The following is a 16,291-nucleotide window of genomic DNA, read 5'->3' on the forward strand; positions in this document are numbered from 1 at the left end:
ATGTTTATTTTTAAGCTCTTCTTTAAACAGGCTTTGGACAGTCAGAACGTTGAACCCAAAAGATGGATTTATGCCGCATGGTTCAAGGGGCACCATTTTTTGCTCTTAATTGGTACAGTTGGGATTTGCATCATGACAACTTGAAGAGAAAAAAAATCACATGGAATCAGATATCGTTAGATCAGACTGTGTGGCCAGTGACGTGCAATTAGCCCCTGCTATTTGATTTTGGGCGAGATGTGGGTCACACCCAGGACTGGCCGCCATCCAGCCAATCGCAGGGCACACAGACTAACAACCATTCATACTCCTTTTTACACCAGTCGATAATTTTGAGTCAAACTTGCATGTTTTTGAACGAGTGAGAAAGCCGGAGTACCTGGTGAAAAATCCCATTCAAGCCCTGGGCAGGATTCAAACTGGTACCGATCAACAATGAGGCAGACGTGCTAACCACTACAGTCCTTGAATGGAAAAGTACTAGTAATATTTTGTTAATATCATCTTGACGATTAAGGCAGACATATTTAGGATTATTCTGCCTTAGGGAAGACCTGAGCCGACTTGAGTTTTCATTCAGTCTCATGAATTCAATTAGAAATGCCTTAGCGCTTTGTGGAACTTACAAAATAAAAAATAGAAAAGCTGAAAGAGAACAGATGTTTGAGCACAACTTGCTTATTAAAGCAGAGCATTAAGGCTCATGTGCCAGATTGAAGCCCACTCTGCTCACAATTTAAACCATGTGTATGGTAAATGACAACCTGTTTACTCACCGTCCACACTGCCAGTAAGTCAGATCGCTTGTGTGTTTTAGCGCTCGAGGCTGCTGAGGTCATTGTTATTAGGATGACATCATCACACTGTGCCTGTCTGTCTGCAGAACACGTCCACGTTTACGCTGGCGAGGGACGACGCCGGCGATGTGACAATGGAGGACGGACGCAGCCGCTGCCCTTTTAACCCCGAGTACAAATCCACAGCCATCATTGTTGGTGCGTATTACATAAATAAAAAAAAAAAAGGCTTTTTTAAAAGCAGATATTTAAACTTCAGTTCACTAATAAGCAGTGTTGAGTTTCTGGACCATTAGTGGGGACTTACCTGATTTAACCCAACCTCCATGTCTTAGTTGTACCACTACAATCAGATAGAAACCCACGATATTTAAAAAACAAAAATATAATTACACACGACACAGTACATCATCTGGACTGTTCAGAAACAATATTTATATAAGATCATGGAAAAAAAGCATCCATCCATTCATTAAATACGTCATACACACCAGAGATTGTAATTATTAAATGTATTTATTGTGCGCAGACTGCGTGAATGTGTTTTGCTAGTCAAAGTTAGCTGTAGCAAGTTATGCTCTGACCAACCGATTAGAAGATGGAAATATGCCTATGAGAACAAATTTGATCTTAGAAAGAGTCTCATTACTATTGTTAAAGTTCCATTGGCCAGAATGACTGATTCTGAAGGCCCAAGGCAGATTAGATTAACATGGCGACACACGGAGACTTAAATCTGATTGGACGAAGGGAAATCGAACATCCACATAAATGAAAAGTGACTGTTGAGAATAAATGAATACATTTCATGAAGCATATATTAGAATTTAAGATGTAAATGTTAGTTTGTGCTTTTGATAGTGTTTAGGCCAGTAGAGAAGGCCTCCTTGCTGGCCCTGACGCACCAACCATTGCCAATGAGTCATCGTTTACCATGTGTCTTCTGTTTGTGGTTCAGCTATCAGTAAATAATGGGCTGGCTATTAGCATTTGACTAATCTGCCATTCAGACCACAAGCGTATCATTTTTAATGGATTATGCTGTTTTATTAGATAATCCTTTTTAAACATCATTACATTTTGTTTCTACATTTTTTTAGATGGAGAGTTGTACTCGGGCACAGTCAGCAACTTCCAAGGGAACGAGCCTGTCATTTATAAGAGTTTGGGCCAAGGAACAGCACTAAAGACGGAAAACTCTTTAAAATGGCTGCAAGGTAAAAACTCTATTCAGCCTCACATCACACCACATAGTTTGATTGCATCGTATATTTTAATAAAATACAATGATTTTGTTTTGGGGAAGCATAGAGTAGTGGTTAGTGCATCTGCTTCATTGTCCAGAGGTTCTGGGTTCAAATATCAACTCAGGCCCAGCTGTGTGGGGTTTGCATGTTCTCCCACAATCATAAGGTTCATTAGGTACAGTTAAGTACATATTTTTGTCTATAAATGTGAGTGTGATTTTTTTTTTTTTTTTTTTTTTTTTGTCTCTCTATGCCTTGTGGTTGACTTGGCAACCAATCCAGAGTGTACCCTGCCTCTCACCTAAAGTGACTTTATAAAGACAGATTCGTGTGGTTTGATTGTTTAATTCTCTTTCTTTTGTTTAGTTTGGCATTAAACGTCTACTCAGATTGGCAAGAAACCGCTTGAAGCCTGAATTGTTCACTACTATGTGCCAAATTGCTGCTTGTTGAGTTTTGAGTTCACTGCCACCGTGGAGCGCTTGAATTTTTGGCCCGAAAGTGAAAGCAAAAAAATTGTCTGAACCACAGCTCGTATCTTGAAAAAGTTGTAACGTGTATCTCAAGGCACCACTGTATTATTTTTTGCATTTAAAAAAAAAAAAAAAAATGCATTGAACTGAACTTGGGTGAAACAAGGCTTGTTTTCTCCATTATGTACCTGTCTAACCGAGCAGGTAAGCTTCCAGAAGTAGTGCTCATTAGTAGATGGCACGCAGAGAGGACAAGCTCCTCTTTAGATGGCCGACTTCTGTCAGTGGGCACACATGCTCTTCGTAAACGCTCTGCCAAAGGACGCAGTGCACAATTAAGGCCTTTTTTTGTATTAGGATCTGTCTGTAATTCATGCTGATGGGACATCTGAGTGCAATTACAGACAGGGTTTAAGCTTCATCTACTCTCCCAGGACTGACTTATTGTATTTATACATTTTGCAGCAAGAGCAATGTAGAGGCTAGTTCCTGTGCATAAAGACAAAACACAATGATACAGTTTTTGTTTGTTTTGCTCTATTTTTCCACAGATCCTATCTTTGTGGGCTCGGCTTACATAGAAGAAAGTCAGCCAATAGGGAACCCCGTGGGCGATGACGACAAGATTTACTTCTTCTTCAGTGAGGCGGGGAAGGAATTTGACTTCTTCGACAACACCATTGTGTCGAGGATCGCTCGCGTGTGCAAGGTAAGATGACACCTGTGGTCGGCTGCACACACACAAAAAAACACAAAAAAAACCCAGACGCGGCGGGCCTCCAGCTGCTTTTGTCTTTAACGTGGATAGAATTGCCACTCATAGGGAGGCGGGGCGCTCCCACGTTGGAACATGCATGAAGTGTGATGGAAATAGTGCATCACTAGCTTTTTTTGTCTGACTGTACAAACTTGCTTTCAACACATTTAACGTCCCTGCATGGGAATATTCCTCTGTTTTTTTTTCCTTCGCTTTGCCTTCCTCAACTGCACACACAGAATTGGTGTGCGGACATTATGTAGGGCCTGACCAATATGGATTTTTTTTTTTTTTTTAAGCCAATGCTGATGTTTGGCAGAAAAAAATAGATTACCAATTAATCATTCAATTAATTAAAAAAATGTATACTGCATGAAGGAACATTTTTCCCCAATGCATTTCAATGGATGTCTATACATAGATTTTCGCTATTGGCAGGTAGGCCTTGTCCCTATTGACCGCGAATAGCGGGTGTCAACAAATAGATGGTTAAAAAAATAACTTTCCTTTTCCATTCATAGAATGCATTGCGGTGTGCAATTCATTTAATTAATGAAGTTATAAGGACATTAATGTGTTTGTGTTACCAGTGGTTGAATATGTGTCATATTACCACATTTATGTTTAATTTGTTGCTAAATTTGATTATTTAAAAAAGTTAATTAAACTGTGACTTGAGGTTGTGTGTACAATAGAATGCATTGCGTTGTGCAATTCATTTAGCTAACAAAGTTATAAAGACATTAATCCTTGTGTGTTTGTGTTACCACTTGTTGAATGTGTGTCATATTACTGTTGCTAAATTTGATTATTTAAAAAAAAAAAAACTGTGACTTGAGGTTGTGTGTACAATAGTGGCATCCAGGTCAATTCCATCACCTTGCATTGCTTACCTAAGCATTGCTTGTAAAAATTTGGATTTGCTTTGCTTTGTTGGCACGTCTGCCTCACAGTGCAGGGGTCGCGGGTTTGAATCCGGCCCCGGCCTCCCTATGTGGGGTTTGCATGTTCTTCCTGTGCCTGCCTCCGGGTACTCCGGTTTCCTCCCACATTCCAAAAACATGTATGGTAGGTTAATTGGATGCTCTAAATTGCCCCTAAGTGTGATTGTGAGTGAAAATGTTCCTTTTTCTGTGTGGCCTGCGATTATCTGCCAACCAGTTCAGGGTGTATCCCACCTACTGCCCGAAGACAGATGGGATAGGCTCCAGCACGCCCGTGACCCTCGTGAGGATAAGCGGATTGGATAATGGATTGATGGATGAGTTATTTTATAGATTTATGTGTGGGTGTTGGGAAACATTACTAGTGAGTACCGATGATGGGGCCAGAACACAAACTCACTCACCATTAAAGTGCTCGCTAATCATTGAAATGGTTACCTGGCTTCTTTTGTGTCAAGGTGCATTCTGCGTTGTTCCCACTAGGCCTCTTGCCGTTGTTCACTGGTGCTGCTAATGTGCGCATCGGTCGGGGGGGACAGCGTGAAATCAAAGCGACAGCTTAATGACTCACTCCCGTAAGGCTTTGGCACTCGGGTGGCTCCTGGAGGTGCCCATTTTTCTGGGTTCTGTATATGCAAATGACTGTGAAAGTAACCCCAAACTGTGTTTTTCTCTACAATGTGCTTTTATTGCCTTGCTGCTTTATGCAGGTGCTTGCTTTTATTCTCTAGATGCTTCAACACATCAATGCACTGCATTGTAATGCTGTTTTAGTATTTCATCCATGTGTTGCTGTTTGCTACGATGCCCTAAGCTTATTAAGAGTGTGTGCGTCATGTTCATTGTTGGTTACTTCCCAAATGTAGCCATCCATCCATTTTCTGTAGCGCTTATTCTCATTAGGGTCGCAGGCAGGGCTTGGCTTGGCATTAACTCCTGCCAACCTTCCAAATTGAGGTGAATTTCATCTGTGGACTTTGACAGCATCACTACCACTTTCGTGGGTTGTATTTCAAATCTAAAACCATGCAGACGAGTCACGATAGCATCAGTGATCAACATGGTTGACAATTTAACAATGTCATTGTTTATTTAAGTTTTTTAAGTTGTTTTTTTTTCTCAAAACTGCCATTGTTGTCCGCCTTCTGTACTTGACGCAGATGTGGTCATCTGGCTCAGCCACGATGTAACCAGAAAAGGTGCAGCTAACTGTGTCATGGTTAACCGGCATTAGGGTTAGTGGTAGTTTAAGTTGAAGCATTTCACCAGAAATTCATGGCAGCACGACAGTGATACACGGTGATCCAAAAAGCAAGCACGCTGTGGCTGATTCAGTTTCTGACGAACAGGGCCAGTCATCTTGTTCAGCTATTTGGCTAGTTAGCGACGCGCCTACGTGGTGGCCATGTTGGTGGGGGCAACGTTCCCTGCAACGGCAATGCCTGTAAGCTGAAAATAACTCATACTTTGCTCATTTCTGAACTGATTTTCATGAGGTTTGCTTTTTTTGTCAATGTCATAGCATGTGCTGCTAATATAAACCCCCTAAAAAGATCTCACCAATGTAAGGTTGTTAGCCATTTAGCTTTTGTTAGATATTAAAGTGTTCTCTTATATCTTGGGCTTGGTGCGAGGACAAACTTTGATGAGCATGGCTAATGGTGGCAACATATTGGTAACATTCCGATTTCTGACAGTTTCAATGACAGTGTAATAAATTTGCATTTTGCGGGGTCAAATTTAATTAGCGATTTAACATGATTGAGGTGTTGTGTTGATGTTGGTGCGCAGCAATAATACATTTTATAATATCAACTTTAACAATGCGGCGTTTGGTAATTCAAGCAAAATAACGTTTTTGGTTTTCCTGTGACGACACAGTTTAATGAAAGCATAAGTTGCATTCGCCATGTTATGCACCAGGCTGTATCAAATGTTTTTTTTAAGAGTGTTTATTCAATCTTGGCAGACTCCCCCCTAGCTCAGTGTGTGTGTTGTCAGATAAAGCGGACCATCTTTGAAGGTTTCCTGCCGTGTTTCTACTACTGTTTTGCTCTACCTAGCCAAGTCATTCCGCTTGAGAGTTGTTGTTTTTCTTCTCCGGCGTGTCCTCCTCCCTTTCTCGCACTCAGGCTTTCCTGTGTTTATTCAGGTGGGCACACTGGATTCGGGGATGTGGAAAAGGTGGTGGATTACTCACTGAAGCATAGAACTGCTGCTCTTTATCAGGGGTGGGAGAAAATGGCAATATAGCACGAGGCAGTTATCGATACAACAGCTTCAGATAGCAAAACCACGCCAATTGCATCGGAAACATAGACAAACAATTTATTCAGTGTCACGTACACACCTATGGACAATTTAGACTCTTGAATAAACCTAGCATACATGTTTTTGAATGTGGAAGGAAGCCAGAGTATCTACGGGGGCAAAAAACATTTTTAACATTGGGACAATAGTTTATTTTGTTTTGACAGAGTCACAATACAGTCGAGAATGGTTACTATGTTTTCATTTAACAAGTGCCAACAACCTTGGATAATGAACATCATTTAACAATAAATGTCACATTTTATGAATCTGACTGATACCGCAAGACAATCGGGTGGCTAAACTCCATCTGTACAAATTTCAAGGGAAACTATGAAGGCAATGCTTTACTTTGTTGAAATGTGTCATGTTAATTTACGTTCTTAATAAATTTCATTAGCTGAGAAAAACAGAAAACTGTTTGTGTTTCATTTTTATCAAATATTTAGCAGTAATCTTTTTTTCAATTAATTGGACTTATCGACTTCTCAGTTGAATGGGAAAAATCAATTTCTCTCTTCCCCTAATTCAACTACATATGATTAATATGCAAGAAGACTTTTTTTCTAACAGTTTTCCGAGGCAATTATCACGTAATTGCTCTATCGTGATATTACTATTATCATTGTTGAAATGAATACGCTGTGCTGCCCCTTTAGGTCATTTCCCTTGATATCCATTCTATCCATTTTATAATTCATGACCCATTCCTAATGTATTTCAGTCTTTCTGTACTTCATATAATGACTATTGATGTCAATGCACTCTTAGTGTAACTTGACATTTTATATATCTACTGTTTATGGCTGCTGTATATAGTTTGGTATATAACCACAGCAAGTTAGGGGAAATGGAGCTAATTATAACCTTAACAGGTGAATCTAATTGACCTTCTCTTCAACCTTTGAATGCACATGTCCAACTGTTCTGTCTTGAAATTTCACCCGGGAGCCCCAAATCACTGCAAATTTTCTGAGTAGTTTGGATTTTCATTGTTGTTTTCTGTACTTTCCGTAAAGATTTTTATATATAATGTGAAATACTGATGGTATAGAGGCATATTTTCACAGTCCAGCTTTCCGGGGGAGTTGCCCCCATACAAAAGTACAATGCAAGCATACTTAACAAGAGCGGCGGACAGCTGAGAGAGCAGGAACGCACGCGCCTCATTACTGTAAGAGCAAAGGCTACTGTAGTGCATCTTAATTGGCTCCCAGGCCTGCAGCAGTCCCACCAGGCCCCACCTCAACACGCGGCGAGATGATTGTTCATGTTTAAGAGCTTGCAGCGGGAGGGAATGTTCCACTTCTCACATGTTCTGCCCGCCCCTGCGCTCTTGTGAGGGAGTTCAGCGTTAGTGAGGCCCTGACACTGCTCCAACCTGTCGTGAGATTTGGCTGTTTTTGGTTCCTCCTCCGCGCGAGCCACCTGGCTGTTGGTTCTCTCCGCCGCGTGTTTACAGGCTTGCTGATAATTACCAGGGCCTGACGAGGTCATCTGATGAGTGTTTATGTGAAAATTCTTCCTGTCTCCGTTAAATCTCAGGGGAAAGGAGTGAGGCGCGATCCTAAAAGCTTTCATTAATATCTCGGCTTTGTTTACACTCGTGCTATGTCCTCTCCCTTAGTATAGCTGGCTCATACTCCGGCCGCACGTCTACTTTGTAAACAAACACAGTACCGCTCCTAGCTAGCGGATTTAAAAAGAAATAAAAATAAAAACTCAACTAAATGTAACTTAATTACTAACTTTTCCTAAGAACAAGACAAACTGTTGATGTTGCAATTTCCTGAAAAGAAAAGATAGAAGCTGCTGATGTTTCACTTTAAATGGCCTTCGTGTGGTTTGCCATAACCAGCCCCCTGAGGACAACTATAACTACAATGTGGCCCAGCATGGATGTGAATTTGACACCCCTGCTTTTAAGTATTGCGTCGCACTGTTACTTATTATATTTAATGTGTGCCACTTGTATTGCCTTGAATGCGAATTGATCTATTGAGCTATTTTTTGTGGCCAAATTATTTTATGTGGATCACCACCATATGTCGATGCAACTTTCACAATAGAACCTGGCAGCAGCCTTAAAAGAACAAGGAAGCAACTGCATCTGTAGTCGAGCACACAAGTTTTCCAGCATGACTGCCCCAATGTGCATCAAACACCTCTGGGAAGAATTAATCGGGTTCAACCACACTAAACTCAAGAGTAGAGACACTGCTTTGTGTTACGGGGACAGAAAAGGGCATTCTCAAAACTGTTTCCATGAGAGCTGTCCAATATGTCTGCCAGTTGTTAACTTATTTGTTGACGCTTGTTTCCAGGGAGACAGAGGTGGCGAGCGTGTGCTGCAGAAGAAGTGGACCACCTTCCTGAAGGCCCAGCTCCTGTGTTCGCTGCCTGATGACGGCTTCCCTTTCAACATCATCCAGGACATGTTTGTCCTAAAGCCCATGGGAGACAGCTGGGAGAGCACCGTTTTCTACGGCGTCTTCACGTCACAATGGTAAGAGACACAGACAGGTATCGTGTGGTTAGCTGGTTTAAAAAAAAGAAATACAGTATATACTGTACATACGTTGTATAAGAAGGGGAAGTGGATACATACATGCTTTTTGTTTTGTACCAGTAAATATGGCAATGTATTTATTATTTTTTTTTTTACCTCATCAGGCACCTGTAACATATAGGTGTTACAAAACGTACTCTGAAAAACCACACTAAATAATCTCAACTAATCATCCAAAACGTCAAAGCAAACATCTCTTGATTAGTTTTACTAAAACATTGTCTTTTGTAGTTTTGTAAAATTTGTTTTAGATCGTCGTTGCAATGTATTCAGATCCAAAGCTCGCTCTTTGCATCACTGAATTTCTTGTATGTCGTTATTTTTCAATTTAATAGGATGCTTTTTGTCTTTAAAGATGTTTGATATTCAAGAATTTGGGTAAATTAAATCTTAAAAAATCTAATTCAAATTATCTTAAAAATTACCGACCCAAAAATTAATTCTAAAAAAAAGTACGTTAAAATTAAAGGAAAAATACAGTAAAAATACATATATACATATATAGATATGTGTGTATGCATGTGTATGATGTATACGTATATATATGTATATATGTATACGTATATATATGTATATATGTATACGTGTATATATGTATATATGTATACGTGTATATATGTATACGTGTATATATGTATATTTTATATATATATATGTATATTTTATATTTTATATATACATATATATATATTATATTATATTATATTATATTTATATACACACACATACATACATACATGACATCCGTCATGTTTTTACTTGTTAAACGTATTATAGCATGCACAACACTACTTCCTCAATGAGACATCATTTTCACAACACTATTTAAGCTTGTAACTGTTGACAGGTACAAAGGTGCATCGGGTAGCTCTGCAGTTTGTGCCTTCACCATGGCGCAGGTGGAGCGGGCCTTCAGTGGGCGCTACAGGCAGGTCAACAGGGAGACCCAGCAGTGGTACACGTACAACCACCCAGCACCAGAACCACGACCCGGAGCGGTGAGTTGCATCACATGTGCTCAATTTTTGGATGAATGTGTATTTAATTATCCGCCTCTTATTCCCCCACCCGCACAGTGCGTGACCAACCACGCCAGGCAAATGGGAATCCAGTCGTCCTTGCACATGCCCGACAAGGTGCTCAACTTTGTCAAGGACCATTTCCTGATGGACAGCGTGATCCGTAGCGCCCCCTTGCTGCTGAAACGTAGCGTGCGCTACACGCAGATTGCCGTTCACAAGATCCAGGGCATGGAGAGGGCCTATGATGTGCTCTTCATCGGAACAGGTTGAACAAAAAACACAAACCAGATTAGAGTTTATAAGGACTATTCCGAACTGTGCCATGCTGTATCGAACTGATCTGTAGCACTCTGGGACAGGTTCTGAGAGACCTTTGTGTCAATTAAAGGCAAGACAAGGCAGTTTTATTCGCCTGTATTTAGCACATTTCATACACGAGGCAACTCAATGTGCTTCACACACCCGTAAGTGCAACACTTAAAATTATTTACAAGCATACCGCAAAAGACATAGAAAACAGAACAAAAGTACCTTACTAAGAATTATCAAAAGAATGTACATTGGCAACATTTAAACGTTTTTACAAACAAAAGACTTTTAAGAAATTTAAAAGCAAAGAAAAGTAGCTTTCAAAATTTACTGACAGTGAAATTGATTTTAAATTATTGAAAAAAAAACATACAGGTAAAGAGAGGAAAGCATAGTTTTGAACCTGTATTTAAAAGCATTTACAGTTGGGGCTGACTTCACTTCTTTTGGCAGCTTATTCCACTTTTGTGCAGCATAACGGCTAAATGCGGCTTCACCGTGTTTGCTTTGAAACCCGGGCTCCACCAATTGACCCGAGTCCGCAAACCTCAGAGCGCTACTGGGTTTATATTCAATTAGCATTTCTTTACTTTATTCAGTACCCAACCACTTCACTGATATATAGACCAATTGCAGAATTTTACAAACAGTTCTACAGCTGACTGGCAGCCAGTGTAAAGAAAGCCTTCAGAACTAGTGTAATGTTCTCTGATCTCTTTGTTGTGGTGAGAACCCGATTCTGAATGAGCTGCAGCTCGTTGATGCTCTTTTGAAGCAGTCCAGTCAGAATACTATTACAGTAATAAAGCTTAAAGGGTATTATACATTATTTTGACAATTCAGAACAGTTCCCAGCCCTCTTCATAACATGTCTTGCTAAAATCAGCCCTGTCTCATCCAACAGAACTCAATGCAGCTCAGCTTACCTTTTGACTTAAACATGATAGCAGGAGTGTCGATTGCGCTGTCCCCTGCATGATCATTTTTCGGACACTGCAGTCTGGCCGTCACTTGAAAGTGGCTCTGGATCTTTGCCCAGCCTAGTTAATCCTGCCATAGGTAGGGAAATTTGGAAACCTGAAACCCATGATTTTTTTTGCCGTTGTGCCCAGATGACGGAAAGCTGCACAAGGCCGTCAACGCCAACGACAAGATGCACATCATCGAAGAGATGGTTCTGTTTGCCGAGCCGCAGCCTGTGCAGCACATCGAACTGGACCCTCAGAGGGTAACTACATTTTACAGAGCTTTTTAGATTCTAATTTGTTAAAGTCAAAAAGAAAAACAGCACAAGAGCTAAATTTACCAAGCTGCCTGAAGACATCCCTCCCCGCCGGGCCCGTCTTGCCGCTTTTTTCTTAAGAGTTATTTGGCCATCTGGAGCAGAGTTTATGACCCTCGCTGGTGTTTTAGCCGCAGCTCAATTTCATTACCTTCCTTTCTTTATGACATAATGGCCTCTCCCAGAGGCCAAAATGGACTCTTATCGGAAGATTATGTCATTCTAATAAAGCCAGAGCTACTTTCCCATGTATTCTGGCCGATGAAAGACAAACAAGATGATTTAGTAATGTTTGTTTAATATACTACTGGGAAAGACAGCCTTAATATAGACTCAGTGGCGTGCGCATCAAAGCTGGTCAAATGAGTTGGGGACAATATTGCGTGTATGCGTGGTCACCCCCAATTTAATTACCCCACTGGCGCCAAGCAAGGGAACATCTGGACAGATTTTGTGCTCTATTTACTTCAATTGTTTTTAACTATCTAATTGTTTTGGCGTGAGGCAGCACACAGGTAGAGCGTTTTGCACGGCTGCCTTGCGGTTCTAATATCACCTCAGGCCTTTCTTTGTGGAGTTTGCATGTTCTGCCTAAAGAGTAATTAAATAAAAGCACTTGAAAAGTAGGCTATTAGTTAGTTTAAAACTTCTCAATGGGGTTCGATGCTCACAAAAAATACAACAAAACTTCATTTTTTTTCAAGCACTTTGAAAATTATGAAATCAGTTTAAATCCTCTCAAATAAATTGAGGCAGAGCGAAAAATTTGAATAAAAATGCATTGATTATAATATTTTTGCTCATGTATTTAACATAGCATAATTTTTCAAGCACAATAAACACTCTCATATAATACACTCTCCCCCAAACTTTCAATAGCTGATTTTCCTTTGTACTCATGTATTACACTCTCCCCCAATTTGCTGATATCATGCTCAAAAACGGAACTATTATCTGCATAGCAATTTGATGGACTAGGATTTCTCATCTCCAGACTGAAAAGTTCTGTAGGAACCTTCACCGGTGCGTTTATCTTTAATGCTCACTATATTAACATTTGCCACCAGAAGACTGTATGTGGTCTGATAAACTACAGTATTTAATGGATGCCAAAAAGATGGAGTACATGGCTGTGGAGCCTTTTTCTCCCAGAAGCAGGAGAGGGTGTTTTGATACTATCTAAGCCGAGGGGCGCGACTGGCTAGTCCATGACAGTGTGACTCCACAAACTGGATTCAATTAGTAGGTGTGCCAAGAGTGCCATAGATAAAGGAAGGTAATAGCTAGTAGAAAGGTCACAGCGATTTAACAGGCTAGCGCAAGTCACCTCTGTAAGTATGTGTGCTAAAGAGGCCTAATTTACAAAGATGCCAATTGTAAAGAGAAGTTCTCTTACCCTGCTAACAGTTTGGGCTGCCAACAGTCGAGCCCACAGATACAAATCCAGATAGGGAGCTAGATACAACATGTCCCTTTTGAGCTGCGTGCCCACGGTAATATACAGAAGCAAGCCACAGTTAGCAGTAATCCATACTGCTTATATGGACTGCCCAAAAAACATTGTGAACCCCTCCTGCATTTAACTCATTCACTGTCAGACATTTTCAGACCCTCTTTTACTATAACGTTTGAAAAAAATGTAAAAATATATGAATACGTTTCTAGGATTGAATGGCTGGACTGTGAAAAGACAAATAAATTCATCAATGGCAGTGAATGAGTTAAATAGCCTATCTTTGCTCTTGAATTATCCATAGGTGTGAATAAGAATGGTTGTCTAGATGTGCCCTGCGATTGATTGGCTGCGAGCCAGTCTAGGGTGTTCTCCAGCTTTTGCCCAAAGTTGGCTGGTATAGCCTCCAGCTCACCTTGTGACCCTTCATGACAACTATACAAAATAGGAGTGGATGTGTCTTTGTGATTTTACAGAATTCTGAGAATATTTTTTCTTTATCTTTTATTTTCCTTTAAATTGTTAGTGTTTCTCCACTTATTTTCTGCTCTTCCTGTCTACATGACTATTTTTTCTCCCTATTTTTTTTTGTTTGCCTATTTGTTCTTATTGCTGCTGGAAATGTAAATTTCCCAGAGGGAGTCAACACAAAGGGATCAATAAAGTCAAGTCTAAGTCTAAGTCTAAGATGGATGGTTCTGATTAATACCAACACTTTTGGTCACTCCCTTGTGCAGGGCCTTCTGTTTGTGTCGTCCTACTCTGGCCTGGTGGAGGTTCCTGTGGCCAATTGCTCCAACTACCTAAGCTGCGGAGAGTGTGTCCTGTCCAGAGACCCTTACTGCGCCTGGACCGGACGCCTTTGTCGGGACGTCAGGATGGCACCGCCTGACAGGTAGGTTGGCTAGATCACAACTGCAAAACAGTTTTGCCATCACAGCAGGATGTGCGGTGCAATAGCTTGAATAAAATACAGCGTGAGTAAAATGTAGCACCATAATACAGTATAATCACTAAGGATGAATGAAAACCATTCAAGCGTACTGTTCAATCAACCGGCACTTTGTTCAGGTTTTGAAACCATTTTGTCCATAGAAAATAAGGGACATTTAAAATCCATTATACAAATAGTATAGGCAATGCAAGTAACATTTTAACAATAAGGGTTATACAAGTGTGAAAATAAGTTGTGTAATTAAATGTGTGTGCTGAGGCTTAACACTGGTCCCTTAAAAAATGTGAGGCACATGTGCAAATCTTTGGAATTCCTACACCGTTCATCTTATTTGGATGTGAATATCCTCAAATTAAAGCTGGAAGTCTGCATTTAAGCAGATCTTGTTTGTTTCATTTCAAATCCATTGTATGTGTGTTTCGAGCCAAAAAGATGAGAATTGTGTACCAATATCAGAAAGTAATATAGGGAAGTAGAGAGAAAGATGGGTACTGCTGAGGGTACCGATTATATACATACATCTCCATTTAACTGTAAAGTGTAAAAAGAAGTTAACTTTTATATGATAAGTACAAATAATACAAATCATAATAAAGTCATTTTCACCATAAAATGCCCTTGAGACTTCCCCATTTACCAAAAACGTTATACTCATTGGATTGAGTAGATGTCATGCTGTCAGAAATGCATGTTAGTCAAGCTCCAGGGTGGACAATGATAGGGTGGACATTTTTAGCTAATGTTAGCATTTAATGAGCAGATAGGGGTCCTTTTCTTAGCGACATGATATAGTTGGCTAGTTTGACTATTTTTTTTTCCCCCTAGACCTCTAAAAGTTTTTTTTTAATGTCAATTGATATTTCACTATGACAGAGTGGAACATTAAGGTTGACAACTCTCCACCTACACATAAGATATGATGGAAATTACAAAACATAAGTATGAATATTTACCCTGCAACTACTGAGCCTCCATTGAAGAAAAAACAAAACGCTGATCGTAATGTCACTAAGAACATTAGAGGCACAGGTACCCCTTATGACAGGGTGGACAGCAATTTCAATCAGTGGTTATGGTCCAAGATAGACACTGCTTTGACTGACTTCACTTTAGGCCAGTGTCTCTTAGCATTCCTCGTTACGGCTGCTCCTTCTCACAAAAAGCCAAAGAAAAAGAAAAACATTTAGCCTTAACCATTTGATAGTAGCCCACCTGACATCTTCACGATGGCGGTGTGACTCGTGAAGTTTTAAGAGGCACATTTTGGGGGGATAAATTACCATACATACTGTAATGTGCAACTTAAGTGATTCCACACTGTGTATCAAAACAAATAAAAAACAGGCCAACAATCACGTTGTGAGCTTACACAAGATGCTGTTTAAGGGAAGATTTTTCCCTTTTGTCATGCTGAACTAGCACTGTGATCACGCCATTAATGAAAGACTTGCCCTCGATGGAAGAGCATGTGCACGCAACATGTCACTTAACTGCAGCTGTGGTTGTTTTTGTGTGCCATGTTCTGTCTCAGCCACTGGCAGCAAGATGTGGAGGAGGCTGACACTTCGGCCATTTGTAACAGGACGCTTTCCGCTCCGAGATCTGCCCGACCAGCAGTTGCCCGTGAGTTTGATTTTTAAAGAAACATTTAGCTACATAAACACACGACTTGCAAAAAATACATGTGGATGTTGTTTGCGTATACACTGACGCAAACAAGTTGATTGTTAACACTACACAACGCCACCAATTCACCCTCAGAAACTAAATGTATGCTAGCTTTAATTTGATAATAAACCCGTTATTGAGAAAGGCATCATATCTAAGTCACAGATGTCAAAGTTTGGTTTTTTAATGCAAAAATGACTAGAATAAATGCCTGTAATGAGTGTGTTGGGCTGAACATTCTTAAAGAGGGGAAATCAACCCAAACATATTTTTTTCAAGGATATGTTGTATGCTGGCCCACTAATTGATTCTGATTAATATCGTGTTTGTGCAATATGAGTTAAGCAGCAAAATCCACCAGTTTTTAGCCATCTCATTTTGTCACTTCTGTCGAATGAAAATGACATCAGAAATGCTCAGAGCTCAGACCAATCATGGCTCAGCTTCAGAAAACAGGGGAGCTGTGATTGGGCGTTACCTCAGCCCTGAGCAATTGTGATGTCAT

General features: G+C 40.2%; 1 protein-coding gene across 6 annotated transcripts in view; it reads left to right on the forward strand.

Moving 5' to 3' along the window:
• LOC147150065 (semaphorin-4B-like) overlaps nt 1–16,291 on the forward strand; it is a 70,402-nt gene that overhangs the window by 45,535 nt on the left and 8,576 nt on the right. For 5 of the 6 annotated variants that reach the window (XM_086024964.1, XM_086024965.1, XM_086024966.1 and 2 more), the window contains 9 exons: nt 884–995; nt 1,898–2,014; nt 3,069–3,226; nt 8,853–9,034; nt 9,945–10,095; nt 10,174–10,384; nt 11,541–11,656; nt 13,901–14,058; nt 15,650–15,741. In XM_086024964.1, the coding sequence (XP_085881090.1) occupies nt 884–995; nt 1,898–2,014; nt 3,069–3,226; nt 8,853–9,034; nt 9,945–10,095; nt 10,174–10,384; nt 11,541–11,656; nt 13,901–14,058; nt 15,650–15,741 (1,297 nt within the window). Of the gene's footprint in view, nt 1–162; nt 791–883; nt 996–1,897; nt 2,015–3,068; nt 3,227–8,852; nt 9,035–9,944; nt 10,096–10,173; nt 10,385–11,540; nt 11,657–13,900; nt 14,059–15,649; nt 15,742–16,291 lie in introns of those variants that run through there. The other variant, XM_086024969.1, reaches the window with a different exon arrangement.

This window comes from Filicampus tigris, chromosome 3 (genome assembly GCF_054856515.1).
Source record: "Filicampus tigris isolate MCC_2025a chromosome 3, RoL_Ftig_1.0, whole genome shotgun sequence".
NCBI lineage: Eukaryota > Metazoa > Chordata > Actinopteri > Syngnathiformes > Syngnathidae > Filicampus > Filicampus tigris.